At 36.2% G+C, this 16,282-nt stretch overlaps 1 protein-coding gene across 8 annotated transcripts in view; it reads right to left on the bottom strand.

The window, feature by feature from the left end:
- The window catches only part of LOC126478532 (broad-complex core protein isoforms 1/2/3/4/5-like), a 352,226-nt gene that overhangs the window by 142,333 nt on the left and 193,611 nt on the right, over nucleotides 1-16,282 (bottom strand). Inside the window, exon 6 of one of the 8 annotated variants that reach the window (XM_050103714.1) lies at nucleotides 120-384. The exons of 6 other annotated variants lie outside the window; for them this stretch is intronic. In XM_050103714.1, coding sequence (XP_049959671.1) covers nucleotides 176-384 — 209 coding nt within the window. In that variant the 3' untranslated portion in view covers nucleotides 120-175. Of the gene's footprint in view, nucleotides 1-119; nucleotides 385-16,282 lie in introns of those variants that run through there. One more of the 8 variants, XR_007587442.1, reaches the window with a different exon arrangement.

The raw sequence follows: 16,282 nt of genomic DNA, 5'->3' as shown, positions 1-16,282 counted from the left end.
TGATTAAAGCCTGTAACGAAGAAACACATAAATGAAAAACTGAAACTACTTCACCTTTAACAAGACATTCATTTATTCACATAAATTTATTTTGTACAAAAAGTTAAGCTGGATTCTAATTAACACTATTTGGAATCATCTGTATCTGACAATGTATGATTTCCTAATGATATCATCACACATATGGGTCTGTCAGTTGTGCATGTTTGTGGTGATATTGGTTTATATGAGTACACAAGCTGTTTGATGTTTTGAATATTTTACCACAGAGTTTGCAAGGAATATGTTGATTAGGTAGGTGCACATCCTTTATGTGCCTCCTTAAGTTTGTCTTGCGCACCACTTTACCACAGACATGGCAAGCTGCATCTTCAGTGAACTTGCCTGAAACATATATCCTTGCTGTGGGATGGAAACAAAACCATAAACACACTTCACAGCATAGTAAGCTATTAACACAGACACCATTGCTACACTACCAGAACATGGAAAACTTGTTTACTGAGTGTCTTACACTGTTACTTTGATAGCAGATTATGTTCTGTTTGATGCTTCTGTTCTGTTACTTTGCCAATTTTATGCAAGATCAATTTATGTGGCAAAATATTATCTCACTGAAACAAGCTAACTTAGTTTAAAAGCAGTAAAATGACAATGGAAACCATTAATGCCATTTACTACATTCAACACCAAAGTCTCAAAGTATCTTCATTACTCAATGTCAATGATCATTTGAGAATAACGGCAATACACGATCATTTGAGGATAATGGCAACCTATTGTATATATAGTTAGTGAATGCAAACTGTATGGATGACTGTCATAAAAGTAGGAGCCAAATTTTAACAAACAAAGAAAATGGTCATCAGTAGAAAATTATGACTATCATAAAATTGACTTAAGTACTGGAACCTGAATCCGAGCTTTTAGAAATGGTGCTTCCGATGAGGGTCCAATAAAGAAAGATAATTCAGCACAGCTATATACATAACAGAGGCTTCTTTATCATCCTCTCTCTTACTGTTCATTGATTTACCAATTGAGAGCTTTTTCTGACAGTGTTTAACTACAGTACACTAACGCTCAAATTACAAATAAATTAACGTAGCCAAAAAGTGTTCCAACAACTTTACTAATTTATCTCGACAGTGATGCTAAATAGAAAATACCACTGAAACAAAGTATCGTAAAATGAGGTGAATCCGATCAGGTGGTGTCAGTCTGATCATTTACCGGTTTTTCCATGTTAGGATAACAGAGCATAGCATTTTAGCAATTACATTGCAGCTGACCATTGTCATGAATTGTTAACTAAGCTATCAACAACAATGGCATGTTGGAGTGCGCATAACCAGCAAATCGCAATGTCAGTAGGTGTGTGATTCTTGTGCTGCACTCGTGTAGCCAACACAACAGTGCAAAAACTTCTGCTGGCGCCTGTTACTTCTGAAGTTAGTCAGTATGCAGGGCGAATCTGATCACGCGAGTATACCAAAAGGTTCTGGGACCAACACGGAAATCTAACTGCAAACCAGAATTTCTTCTAAATACAGTGAAAGCTGTCAAATTAGGAAAATTAAGCATCTGGAAAGCTTTGGAGCAATATGCAGTTCCATGTACCACGTTAAATGACAAACTCAAGGAAAGGTACCAACGTTAACCAGTAGTGAGGAAAAAAGCCTGGTTGAAGGATTATTGTGTTGCGTGAAATGAGGGTTTCCTTTGAGGAATAATAATGTTAGGGACATTGTACAGGCATTTCTCAGTTGAGCAGGAAAGATTGAAAAAAGATTTCATGACAATCGACCTGGGCACGACTGGGTAAAAACTTTCCTGGGGGGGCAGAGGAAAAATTAACCACCACTAGCAAACAGAGTAAGTGAAAATGTGAAGAGGCCAAAAACAGCAGTTGCCTGAGAAACAGTAATTGATTATACTAAAAACCTTGAAGTGACCTTGAGTGGTGTCCATCCCTACAACATTATAAACCAGACGAGCAAATTTTTATGATGGTCCTGGACAAGTGAAAGTAACAGTGAAGCGAGGCACAAGACATCCTGAAAGGATAATTGATAGTTCTAAGTCAAGTATCAGTGTGATGATAGCAGCAGTTTATAGGGCAAAACACTTCTACGATACTTGGACTCTAGGGGGCATAACTAGTGCAGGTTATAATAGGAATCAAAGTGGTTAGTTTGACATAACAATGTCTGATCATGGTTTGTTGAAATTGTCTTGCCTTATGCCCGGCATTTAGATGGACCTAAAGTGGTTATAGGTGACAAACTCTTGTGTCATCTGCCATATAACGTAATTAAACTGTGCCAGGAACAGGACATTCAATTTGTGCTTCTACCACCTAATTCTACTCATTTGTGTCAGCCACTTGATGTGGCCTTTTTTAGACCTTTAAAACTTGTTTGGAGAAACGTGCTAGATGAAAGGAAAAGGAAGAATAAAGGAGTGGTGCCAAAATCTGAATTTCCTAGGTTGTTGAAAAAAAAACTTTGAAAATACAGCTACCACATCCAAATAAAATGTAATATCTGAGTTCAGAAAAGCAGGAATTTTTCCTTCCTGCCCAATAAAGTAATTTCACAGATTCCACAAGCAGCCGATAACAATGCACATGGCACCAGGTCAGAAGAGTTAGACACCAGGTCATAAAAGTTTCTTGAGCAGCAGCCTTCGAAATGCAATTTAAACAGGTCCGCTCTAATGAAACAACACGAAAGCCACATCAAGCAAAGTGTTTAGCATTAACTCCAGGAAAAGGAATTGTTATCAGTGACCTCCATGAAAATGATAGTGATGGGGCTGCAAGTAAGGAGTCCCAATCTGCAACATCTAACAGTGATCTAGAACAGCACGAGTCAAATGAAAAAATGGACAAGAAGAAGGATAAAGATTAGCATGAATTTAAAGAAACTGATTTCACCATAGTAAAATTTCCTACAAAAAAAAAAAAAAAGGCCTTTTTTTTTTTTTTTTTTTTGGTAAAATTGGAAGCATCTCTAATGACACCTATGAAATGACATTTCTGAGAAAGAAAGTTGTTGATGGTAATGTTTATTTTGTCTTTCCAGAAACTGATGATGCAACTGAGGTAGAAAGAGCCCAAATTATTAAAAAATTTGTTCCAGAACACAGAAGGTGAGGTAAATTTATTTTGAAGGGATAGATGGTAATGATTTTGAGTAAATACTTTTCATATTGATTATGACATACAATAACTAAAATTTAATATATGTTTTTCAAAATTTGCAAATGCAAGTGTTTGCTATAAAAACAAAAATCTCAACTTCAAAGTGCTTGTAAATATTTGTTTAGTCTAGAAATTGTATAATTTTGTTGCAAATACAGAAATATATTTTTTTAAAATCAAAATAGTGATCAGATTCACTCCACTGGAAGTCTGATTCTGTTCCTGGATACAAAATACAATGGTGATCTTTGCCCCAATTGAGGAGGTGAAACCGATCAGTAGTTAACCTAAAATAGGAACAGCAGTTATAAACCAAAAATTATGTAATACGTGAATATATCATTATCAAGGTTGTGAAATTAACATACGCAAATTGTTCCAAAACCACAACAGTAAAAAAAAAAAAAAAAAAAAAAAAAAAAAAAAAAAAAAAAAAAAAAAAAAAAAGGGCGTTTTAATCGGATTCACCTCATTTTATGGTACTCCTCAAAGCCATTACTGTTAGCCCATAACACAGAATCATAACATAAAAATAATTACAGTCTTTTGATATATTGTGCATACAAGTAGTAAAATTGTTCATGTAATATAATTGTTGCCAGCACAGAAAACAGCGACATAAAGAATATCGGCAAAGGAAGTAAGGAGATGTATATCTGTTGCATAACAACGGAATAGCCTTAATATCATTCACAGCTTTGTTAATTTGAACAATAATGGGATCTTCAGCTACCTTCAATGTGGGTTGCTTCATTTTCAGCTCTACTGGAAGTTGTGACAGCCATTACTTTGACAGCACAAATAAATTAGTTCAAAGAGTATTTTATTAAATAACCACACCTTCCAGCCCAAAAAATAATAATCACACAGAAAATCATCATGATGAAGCAGCAAGGCTGTGAACCAGAAACCACTTTCAAGGTGATCACTCCTACAAGAATTTGCAATCATTTGATTTGAAGTGTGTGCATATACATATTGTGTAATTACATATTGTACTGACATACTGACACTGTCTGATATTTGGCACAACAGGTGAGAAAAGAATATTAAAACAGAATGCTGAGTGTGGCAGTGTTCTTAGAAGTTAATGAGACACATGCAGCTGCGTTCCTCACAGGTTGCAGGATGAGGTACAGGAGATGATATGCTGCATCTACTGCAGTTACATATGAGAAGAATGTTCATCCATAATTCAATGAATTTCTTACAAATTAAATAAGAGGTCAGCAAAGTCTAGAGACGTAAATTTTCAGCAGCTTCAATGCAGTTACAATTAAGCTTCACCTGAGTTAAATAGCATAGTGTCTACATATTTGAGAAGGGCATTAGTATGGTAGATGTACAGTTTCTGTCTTTTTTTGTACAGATTTTATTTTCTAGAACTGGGTATCTTTTTGCTTCCTACTGAACAGACTGTCAGCATTGTCATCAACAAAAATATTATGATGATGTTAATAGACAGTTCCAGCGAGCACCTCTGACTAAGAATTTGGAGACCAATGATAAATTTTTTTTGTTAGCATTATGGCCTCGAGCGAATTATATAAATTCCATGCTCAATAAGGTAGGATTATAGGCAGTTATTTCGAGTGGTATGTTCGTAAGCACTGAGGAAGGTAAGAGAGAAAATCAGAGGAAATTGTCAGAAAGGAAAATTAGCACAAATTTTAGAAAACAGAAGAAACAAGAAGCTTGATGATGTGAAAGTGTGAATCAAGAAAATTGACAGATGTGCCTGACATGCAACATGACTGTAGAAGATCTGTCATTAAAACTAGAATATTGTGTAGCAAAAGTAGAGAGCATTTTGGAAGTCTCACTAAATTTGAAGTTAAAGGTTCTAGAATATTGGCATCAGATCAGTCCTCCAAGCCGGCATTTGGGCAGATATTGACTCAGTGGGCTATTGTCGGCACATCTATCAAAGAAATTACATTGCCATGTGCAAAGACTAACTCCATGAAAAATCCTGCACATTTTGTGGAGAGTTCTGATATAACATTGTTATTCACAAACCTTTTTACACAATAAATTTTGTTGTATTCTTCCCGTGGTGCTCTTTTCCACATAACTGGAAGCAAAATTTGGGCTTATTATAAACAGCTATTTAAAACATTTGGCATCCTACTTCACCAAATGAGTATGTTCCAATCTATGGTGGATATTGGGGAAAATATTACTAAATACTACACAACTAATTCTATACATAACCATTGAACAAGAGCCAGTTTGGATTTACAGTTACCCAAGAAAAACCTCAAAACAGCATTTTATATCAGGGGATAAAATTGTATAACAAAATGCCAAAGGAAGTGAAAGAGATTACTAAAACACACTTGTTTAAAAAGGCAGATAAAAGGTGCTTCATAAGTAAAGCACATTAAACAAGTTAAATATTACATACAGGACTCTGAGTAATGGGTAGTAATGAAAGGGGATAACCATTGCACATTGTCCCATTTCAACATGATTACAGTTTACTGCTTTCACAAGGAAATCATGTGAAGATGTAACATGCATGCTGGTAATGTCCGTTGGGTTAGTCTTTCAGGTGGACAATGGCCTACAGTTGGTTATGGAGATAATGGACTCTAGAGTTGATGCAAGGCCACATAGCAGCAGCTTCACAATCCAGGAGTCATCAGTGGGTGTTAGGCTGTGCACAGTGGAGAGCAGAACTATGTTTTACACTGCAGGTCACCAGAAACAATCCCAGAGTCATCAGTGGATGTCCTTAGTGCATTTGGTACTGAAGAATGAAACTATGTTTTATTGCAAGTTAGCTGAAACAAACTGTGTGTGAATCACAAAACATTGTACAATAGGGACTTATCGAATGAGACTGTGTTGCTATTAAAGGTACTAATCTAATATCCGGGAGGATGCAGTTGCTCTGTCTGGCCATCATGACCTGGGTTTTCCTGGATCACTATGGCAAATGCCAGGACAGTTCCTCAATCAAGGCTGTGGATGACCGCCTGTTCTGTCTGCATAGGCTACCTTCCTATCGTCATAAAGCATGTTATGTTTGTTGTATGGTGTATATTTAGTCTACTGATTTGCATTGTATTACCCTGACAAATCCTGCATAATTGTGAGACAATTCTTGGATGAATAAACATAGATAATCCAAAATATATAAATCTTATCTGTAACTTCATTTATGGCAATGGAAAAATCACAATGGAACATAAATATAGGAGGAATACAGGCAACAAGTCACCAAATCGTTAAGGCACTGAGTTGTTGACAGGCATACAAAAAATCTTCCTTCAGAGTTATACATGGTGTCTCAAGAGGAATTGTTGATATTCAGGGATATGACAGGAACGAACATTCAAAGCAAAAACATCTAGTAAACAGGCTCTGAAATGCATACTTATGAGCTATGTGCACTTGTTCAGTAGAAGAGATGTGTTTCACAGTAGCAAAGACAAAGGAGTGCTCATAGCACTTAAGGTACGCATTTCAGAGCACATGCTTACTAGTCTTTTTTGCTTCAAATGATCATTCTTTCCATTTGCCTGAATACTGATGATTCCTCCTGGGACACACTGCAGCATGCAACCCCCCCCCCCCCCCCCCTCCCCGCCCCTTCTGTGGAACATCTATAAAATTTATTACGTTACATGGACGATACTTTCATCGTTATGGTCACATGGAGAGGAGATATTGCAGGATTTCCACAGGTATCATAACAGCAAAACCAGTTTGAATGTGGAGAGAGAGGGTACTCTGATGTCCTAGTTTACATACAACCTGATGGTGAATTACGATGTAAAGTATATAGAAAACCCACAAATACTGGGCGATATCAGCATCCTGACAAAAATAATAAATCAAATCAATGAGATAACCAACTTAAAACAAGAATGAAGTCAACTAAGGAAACAAACTGATATAGTGCAGTCATAAGACACAGGAGGCAAGAACGGGAAAGAGTATACAGTACAGCAGCTTTTGTTTCAGCAGTACATAAAGTGCATGACTGACCCCATCAGAAAGGTCCTATGACAAAGAATTACAGAAAATTTTTTCCAGCAACTATAAAAAAGACAAACAATCCTGTTGGAGGAAAATCTGCAGACACATGTTTTAAATAAAAAGAACCTTATAACTGAAGCAGTATTTTCAACCTCTCCCATAAAAAGAAAGAGCTTTTTAAGACCGATGAAACAAATCAGAGGTGCTACAGACTGGTGGAGTGTACAAAATTAGGTGCAAATGTAATAAAGTATACATAGTGGAGAAAGCTGTATAGCTATGAATGTTTAAAAGAGAAAGAATGACATGCACCTCAAGCAGCCTAGCATGTCAAACATAGCTGAAGATAGTGAAAAATATGGTCAGAATACAAACCTTGGTATGTTCACATTTTAGTAAAAGCACCTTATCAATGCAAATGTAAAGTCAGAGGGGAAGTGAGATTCCTAAATGTCCAAACAATTGTAATCATGATGATGGCACTACCTAATTCCTTTACCCCAGAAGTTGGTATCTCAATGGACTTATAATGGTTGTCTGTGCGAATTCATGGCTGACCATATGACTATTTGTCATCAGTATATGACCCTCAGCTGTGGAACCAAAATGCACGTCTCCCTAAGTATTCACAGCGGCATACATGTGAGAGATTCAGCTCATCCCCTCATGAAAGGTGAGATAGAGAGAGAAAGACAACCCAAGGTGCTGTTCAAAGTCTAACATACGTAATCACATGATGACAGTCAAATACCTATGTTCATTTGAAAGTTGTAAATTTCAGATGACTATAATGCCTATTTGATAATGCTATTATACTCTTTTGTAATTTAAAGAAGAAAATCAGTACAAATTAAAACAATTAATTTATTTGTTGTGAATGTTTTTGATCTTGGATCAACATCAAATCGTACACAAATGCTTAATCAGTTTAAAACATGCAAATCTCACAAGCTGTGCACTGCGAGACAAAGTGGCCATTGGACACACTTAAAAACTTTGAGATGCCTTGAAAACAATTTTATTATTCCAATATAGCTTCAGTGTTTTGACTTATGCCATTATCAATGGTGAATACTTAAATGTATCAAATATGAATACTTAATGTCATTATAACTGAGCTGAAAGTTGTCCAACTGGATACATGGTGACCAGTTAACACTCCTTAACAGAATTGTTAAGGAATATTGAAGATAGAATTTATCCATTTGGACAAGTTTCTGCTGACTCATAATAATGACATTAACTATTTGGTTATAATAGAGGGAAACATTCCACGTAGGAAATATATATCTAAAAACAAAGATGATGTGACTTACCAAATGAAAGTGCTGGCAGGTCGACAGACACACAAACAAACACAAACATACACACAAAATTCAAGCTTTCGCAACAAACTGTTGCCTCATCAGGAAAGAGGGAAGGAGAGGGAAAGACGAAAGGATGTGGGTTTTAAGGGAGAGGGTAAGGAGTCATTGCAATCCCGGGAGCGGAAAAACTTACCTTAGGGGGAAAAAAGGACGGGTATACACTCGCGCACACACACACACACATATCCATCCACACATATACAGACACAAGCAGACAAAAAATATGTCTACTTGTGTCTGTATATGTGTGGATGGATATGTGTGTGTGTGTGTGCGCGAGTGTATACCCGTCCTTTTTTCCCCCTAAGGTAAGTCTTTCCGCTCCCGGGATTGGAATGACTCCTTACCCTCTCCCTTAAAACCCACATCCTTTCGTCTTTCCCTCTCCTTCCCTCTTTCCTGATGAGGCAACAGTTTGTTGCGAAAGCTTGAATTTTGTGTGTATGTTTGTGTGTTTGTCGACCTGCCAGCACTTTCATTTGGTAAGTCATATCATCTTTGTTTTTAGATATACATTAACTATTTGCTTTTACTAATTACATAATTCAAAATGCATAGGGCACATTGCAATAACAAAATTGTGGTCAAGACAGCTCAAAGTATTTACGTGTATCTCAGATGTATGATGATAAAATTGTTGATAAAATAACATGCAGAAGAAATTTAAAAAACTACATGTTTTAAGAAAAGCCACTAGTTTCTAAAAGCAATCCTATCTTCTATTATGTATTGGAAGATCCTGTCAATATCAAGGTCACGAGAAAAAGGCTTTTCACTCAATAAAATACGAAAATTTCTTGTGGGAGATCAGTTGAAAGTATTCACAAGATGGTTCAAGAAATAGTCTTAAGATTTACCTGAAAAGATGTAGAGAAAGTACAAACAACTGTACTTCTTTAGTTAGCATTTGGATGGCTCTATGTGGTTTATTAAAAATTTTGCTCTCATAAATACATAAGGAAAGCAGTGTTAGGAACTCCAGCCTTCTGAAAATAGATTTGCAAATGCCTCTAATTTTGCTTGCATTAACAATCCTCATGGCTCTCATCTGAATTCTGAAAGTGCTATAGCCAGCTGGAGAAGTACCCCATAATGCACAATACCTTAGGTGAGCCTGTATGTATTCTTAGTGCACAGTTTTGATTGATTGCTGACTAGCACATGCATGCAGCATGCTGAGGATATAGCAGCTAGTACTTATTTTAGCATTTACCTCACCAATCTGTTTATTCCATTTCACATTATCTTATACCCATAGATCCACAAATTTGAATTCAGTATTTAAATTTTTTGCTTATTAACTGTTACATGTGGTTGAGATCAGGTTTTGTGCGATGTGGAAGCTCATGGATATAATATATTTACTATTTACAATCTCTAGTTTATAGCCCAGTTGTTGAGCTGTTCATTAACCAACTTCACTGCTTTCTTTACTGCTTTGAGGAATAAAGATGTGCCATCTGTAAATTTAATGTTCTGTGAGCCTCTACATTCAAGCTGACGTCACTGATATATAGGAGGAACCACACAGGTTCCAGTATTGAGCACTGAGGCACAACTTGCTCGACTGTTTCACTCTCTCGTAGAATGTAAATTACTGAAATGAGTTTCTCATATGTGTACTTCATACAGACCTTCTGGAAGCATTTGCTTAGGCCAGAAGCTCTCTACTTCTTTGGCAGTCCTCTGATACCATACTGTTCAACTTATATGAGCAGTATTTTGTGATAAACTGTGTGAAAACCCATTGGCAATTCTAGAATATGCCTGTCGCGAGTATTGTGTTTATGCAGTCACATAGATTTATCTGTGTATATTTTTGCATCAAAATTCATGCTGACATATGCTCAGTATATGTTTTTCCATCAATGATGCTAATCAGTTTTTACATTTTTTTCCCTAATACTTTAGATTTTATGATATTCTGATTTTTGTTCATACATTTTTTTCTGATTTCTTTTGAAAACGGGAGTTATTCCACAATGCTGCTGGGAATGTGACAGCAATAAAAGCATGAAGGTTGCTCTTAGCAATTTGTTCAGTGACAATGATTTAAAGCCTTTTCTGCACCAAATCCATCGCACTTGCTGAGAAAGGTCATTTAGTGATCTGTTGGCTTCACTATGCCTAACTGTGTAATCCACCGAAAACGTACCGTAATTTTTTATTTTTTGTGACTTAGCTTACCTATGTTAGTCCCTTACTTGTTACAGCTGTAGACTGTTTGTCTCTAGAAGATTACACAGCACTTTTTAAACATAACTCCTTTCATTTCTCCAGTCTTTTCATTATATATTTTTTCTGGCATCTTTAGGTTGTGGAAAGTCCTTGGTAGAACATAAATAATGATCGAATCAAAGCTAACAACTCACCTTGCAGTTAAGCGATTGAATAGTTAATGGACACACAAAGAATACTGGAAATTTCGCATAACTTTTGAATGATTTTTGCCTTCAGAGCTAACTACAAAATAAATACACTGACAGCAGCTGCATTGTTGGTTCAATGCACTCACCTGGGATGATGTGCAGGTAGAGTTTGTGTGTGTGTCTTTGAAGGAGAGAGTGTTCCATGAGTGGACAAACTCTTTAGATTCGTGATTTCAGTTTTCTGAGGGTCTCACAGTACACCGACATCATTACGATACACACCACCATGGTACATGCTACAATTCAGAGTCCTCTAGTGGCACAGAATTCAGAGGGTTTCGACTTTCGTCAGTGAAGTGGGAAAGCTGACCAAGTAAGATGCACGACATGTAACACCTCAACAATATTAGTCCCCATGAATGGCCACCAACAAACTGTGGTCAAGAAACAGCTGGACCACCTGGTTACTGAGCATGCTGCCCAACACAATGTTCTTCACTTTAATGACGGCATCATAACCTGCACCATCTGATCCTTTCTACCAACACCAGCTTTTCTGAATTGTGCACGTGAGAACTCTCTCTCCAATATATCCTACATTCTCATAACCCCCTTGGCCTCAGTCTTTGTTGGTCACTGTTCTTCACCTATCTATCCCCTTCCCTGTTTCCACTCCAGCACTACACAGCCTTCTATTCCACCAAAACACCCACACATATTGTCATGATGCCAGAAGAAGTAGATAATATGCTGTAAGATGCAAAGAATGTACAACCATTCATGAGGTAGTGATGGCACATGATACCTGAATACATACGTTCTGAAAATCAGTACTCTCCCTTCCTTGCATCATGATATCAAAAACTTATTTTTTTTTAAGTAGTATGCCTTACATTCAATGAGCTGGAAATTCTGAAGAAGTTCACGATTACCAAAAGGGGACACTCCTTGGAACCATAACTGACAGGAACTTCTCCACTTCCCAAGACCATGACATCAATTACTGAACATATAAAGGAAGATTTATTGGCACTGTCTGAATTCATTTTACAGAGCATTATGTGCTTCACAATAGTATTAGATCCTTTAACTCGCTCATGTAAATTTCAATTCATTCAGCTTTTTATTATTAACATGGCACATTATAATTTAAATTATCCAAGTTCCATGGTTTCAAATGAGAATTGTGTTTTGCTACCAGTTTATACAACCAAAATTTCCTTCCAGACAAACATTTTTCGCTTCTCCAGTAACAATCTGCCTTTTTGGACTTACATATTTTCCCACATCAATATCTCAATTGTGAAACTGTGAGGAGTATACCAATCTGTAACTTGAAAAATTAATAATATCAATATAATAGAAGGAAACATTCCACGTGGGAAAAATCTATAATATAAAAATGAATCGCAAAATGTGTTGGTAAGCGCATAACTCAACAACGCCTCGACCAATTTGGCCAAATCTTTTTTTAAAATGTTCGTTGAAGTTCAAGGATGGTTTTTACGGCGAGAAAAATTAGAATTATTGCTGGAAAAACCCTAAAAATAGCCCTTTTCTTTTTCCTATACAAATGATTTGTAACTAAAACGTAGTCAATTTGAGCTTTATTGCTATGGTATAAAGTTCATATTAAAATGAATCGCAAAATGTGTTGGTAAGCGCATAACTCAACAACGCCTCGACCAATTTGGCCAAATCTTTTTTTAAAATGTTCGTTAAAGTTCAAGGATGGTTTTTACGGCGAGAAAAATTAGAATTATTGCTGGAAAAACCCTAAAAATAGCCCTTTTCTTTTTCCTATACAAATGATTTGTAACTAAAACGTAGTCAATTTGAGCTTTATTGCTATGGTATAAAGTTCATATTAAATTACAAGCACTCACTGTTGTCTAAGCAATGTAGGTGTGTTCCTAACGTCAAAGATCATATCTATCAAAACAATGTGCGTGTGTGCGTTGGAGCACAGAATACATAGTTGGAGAAGTTTAATGTCGCGTTCCGAAACTCGCGTTTCTTTTGTATTAGTTTCGGCACGCGAGATAAAATGCATCAGTTTCCACGTCATTACATCAGTCAAACAAAAATCGCGTTACCAACAGTGTTTTATTATTTTTATAATATCCAAATTACAATTCGTACGGCTTAAAAGGATTTGACTTCAAGTCATATAAAATTTAAAAAAAAAAAAAAGTTGTCTGTGACCTAATCTACTGAGTTTGCTTTTGTCAACTGATACACGAAACAAATTCGTGTTTTGTGCAGAGTGTTTACTTAGTTAGTGTTTGTTTAGTTCGTGATTAGTGAAAAACTAATTTATATTTGATATGCCTCCTATAAGACGAAGCAATTTAGGTAGAAGAACCAGAAATGCTACAAACCAAGCTAATTACCGATCTAATCGTACGGCACAAGAACGTGACGACGGAAATGAACGTGAAAGAATTCGGATATCACAAACGCGTGAAGCGCGAGCGCGACATTCAACTAATAATCGCGCAAGTTTGAATCGAGCTGCTTTCAGTTACGATGTGTCAATTGACTACAGTAACTACCAATGTGTTGTTATTGGTTCTATGAACTCGGTTTGCTCACACTGTAAGGCATTAAAATACAAAAACGAAGCCAATGGATTGTGTTGCGCAAATGGTAAAGTGAAATTGATACCATTGGACCCACCACCAGAACCATTGTACTCATTGGTTTCAGGAATAGGAACAGATTCTATACACTTTTTGACACATATCCAACAATATAACAATTGCTTTCAAATGACTTCATTTGGGGCAACAAATGTAGTTCGGGAAAATTTTATGCCAACTTTCAAGGTATGTATTATAGCAGTTACTCATAATTATTTTAGCGAACAAAATTTTCTGTCACAAAAGTTAAGATGTGTCACTAATCTTCAATTTCTCAATCACTTATATATCACTTAGTCATCATATTATATGGTGATTCAGTTTCAGTGACACTTTTATTATATTTTATATTTGATAGATATTAGTTCAAACTAAATATATACTTTTTAAGATCAAATATTATTTAAGTTTGATCACTGACAATCCATTAATTTATACCACACCATAATATTTTATTTTATTTACAGATACAAGGGCAAATATATCACAGAGCAGGTTCACTGTTACCAGTGTCAGATAGCGACAACAAATTCCTGCAAATTTATTTTATGGGCAATTCACCACAAGAAATTGATCTGCGTTGTGCACATAACAATTTAGTAAATAGGTCTATTGTAGAACAATTACAAACTTTATTTCATCAACACAATCAATTGATTATATTGTTTAAAACTGCCCTGGATCTGATGCCATCCGATAATCACAAAATTGTAATCAGAGCTGATAAAACACCTGCAGGTCAACATACAAGACGTTTTAATGCACCAACTATTGATGAAGTTGCTATCGTCGTAGTTGGAGAAAACTTGGAATCCCGTGATATTGTTTTACATCGTCGGAATGATCAATTACAACGTATAAAGGAAACACACCGCTCATATGATGCACTGCAATATCCCATTATATTTTGGCAAGGTGAAGATGGCTACGATTTCTCAATAAAAATGATAAATCCCATTACAGGTAACTAAAATATTAATTTAGCTATGGCGATAATATCTCAGTCATTATATTATGTATTTTAATTTTATATTTGAATGTTATTAAAAGAAAATCTATTTACAGGTTCTGAAACCAACAAAAAAGTCAGTTCAATGAACTATTATTCATACCGCCTAATGATTCGGGAAAATGAAGAAAATCACATATTGAAATGTCGGCGATTATATCACAAATATGTTGTTGACATGTATGTAAAAATTGAAACGGAGAGATTAACATTCATCAGGTTGAATCAAACCAAACTCCGATCTGAAGAGTATATTCACCTTCGAGATGCGATTAATACTGATGGAAATGCACAGAATGTCGGTCGGATGACTATTCTTCCAGCAACATACATCGGAAGCCCTCGGCATATGCACGAATATGCTCAAGATGCCATGTCGTATGTTCGTCATTATGGTACAGCAGATTTGTTCATCACATTTACATGCAATCCGCAATGGATAGAAATCAAGCAGGAGTTATTCCCTGGGCAATCACCCATTGATCGTCATGATATTACAGCCAGAGTCTTTAGACAAAAGTTGAAATCTTTAATGGATTTCATCGTAAAACATAATGTGTTTGGTGAGACACGCTGCTGGATGTATTCTGTGGAGTGGCAGAAACGAGGATTGCCACATGCACACATTTTGATTTGGTTGGTTGAAAAGATAAGGCCAAATGAAGTTGATGCAGTGATATCAGCTGAAATCCCTAATGTACAAGTAGATCCTGGATTGCATGAGGTAGTTATCAAAAACATGATACATGGTCCCTGTGGAACTCTTAATCAAAATTCACCGTGTATGATGGATGGTAAATGTTCAAAACGATATCCACGGACATTAATATCGGAAACAATTACTGGTAATGACGGTTATCCATTGTATCGTCGCAGATCGACAGCAGACAATGGAAAATCAACAATTGTCAAATTAAATCAACAAGATATTGAAATAGATAATCGTTGGATTGTTCCATATTCACCCATTTTATCAAAGACATTCAAAGCACACATCAACGTTGAATCTTGCCATTCAGTGAAATCTGTTAAATACATTTGCAAATATGTAACCAAAGGGAGTGATATGGCTGTGATTGGAATTGGTGCAGAGAATTCCAATGATGAAGTTACCCAATACCAAATGGGCCGCTATGTCAGTAGTAATGAAGCAGTTTGGCGAATATTTTCTTTTCCTATTCATGAGAGACACCCTTCTGTTGTTCACTTAGCTGTGCATTTAGAAAATGGACAAAGAGTGTATTTTACAGCACAGAACGCAGTACAAAGAGCTGCTCAGCCACCATCTACTACATTAACCAGTTTTTTTGAGACATGCCAAAACGATCATTTCGCACAAACATTGCTATATTCTGAAATGCCAAAATATTATACCTGGAATCAATCCTCAAGGAGATTTATACGACGGAAACAAGGAAAACCAGTTCCAGGATATACAGATGTATATTCCACCGATGCGATTGGCCGGATTTATTCAGTACATCCAAGCAATGATGAATGTTTTTATTTACGACTGCTATTAGTCAATGTACGTGGCCCAACATCATTCCAACAGTTACGAACTGTTCATGGTGAATTGTGTGGATCCTACAGAGAAGCCTGTCAACGTTTGCAATTGCTTGAAAATGACGCTCATTGGGAGCAAACTCTCAATGATGCTGTAATATCATCACACGCTCATCAAATACGAACATTGTTTTCTA

Source organism: Schistocerca serialis, chromosome 1 (assembly GCF_023864345.2).
Source record: "Schistocerca serialis cubense isolate TAMUIC-IGC-003099 chromosome 1, iqSchSeri2.2, whole genome shotgun sequence".
In the NCBI taxonomy this organism is placed as follows: Eukaryota; Metazoa; Arthropoda; class Insecta; order Orthoptera; family Acrididae; genus Schistocerca; species Schistocerca serialis.
This window is presented reverse-complemented; position numbering and strand designations above follow the sequence as displayed.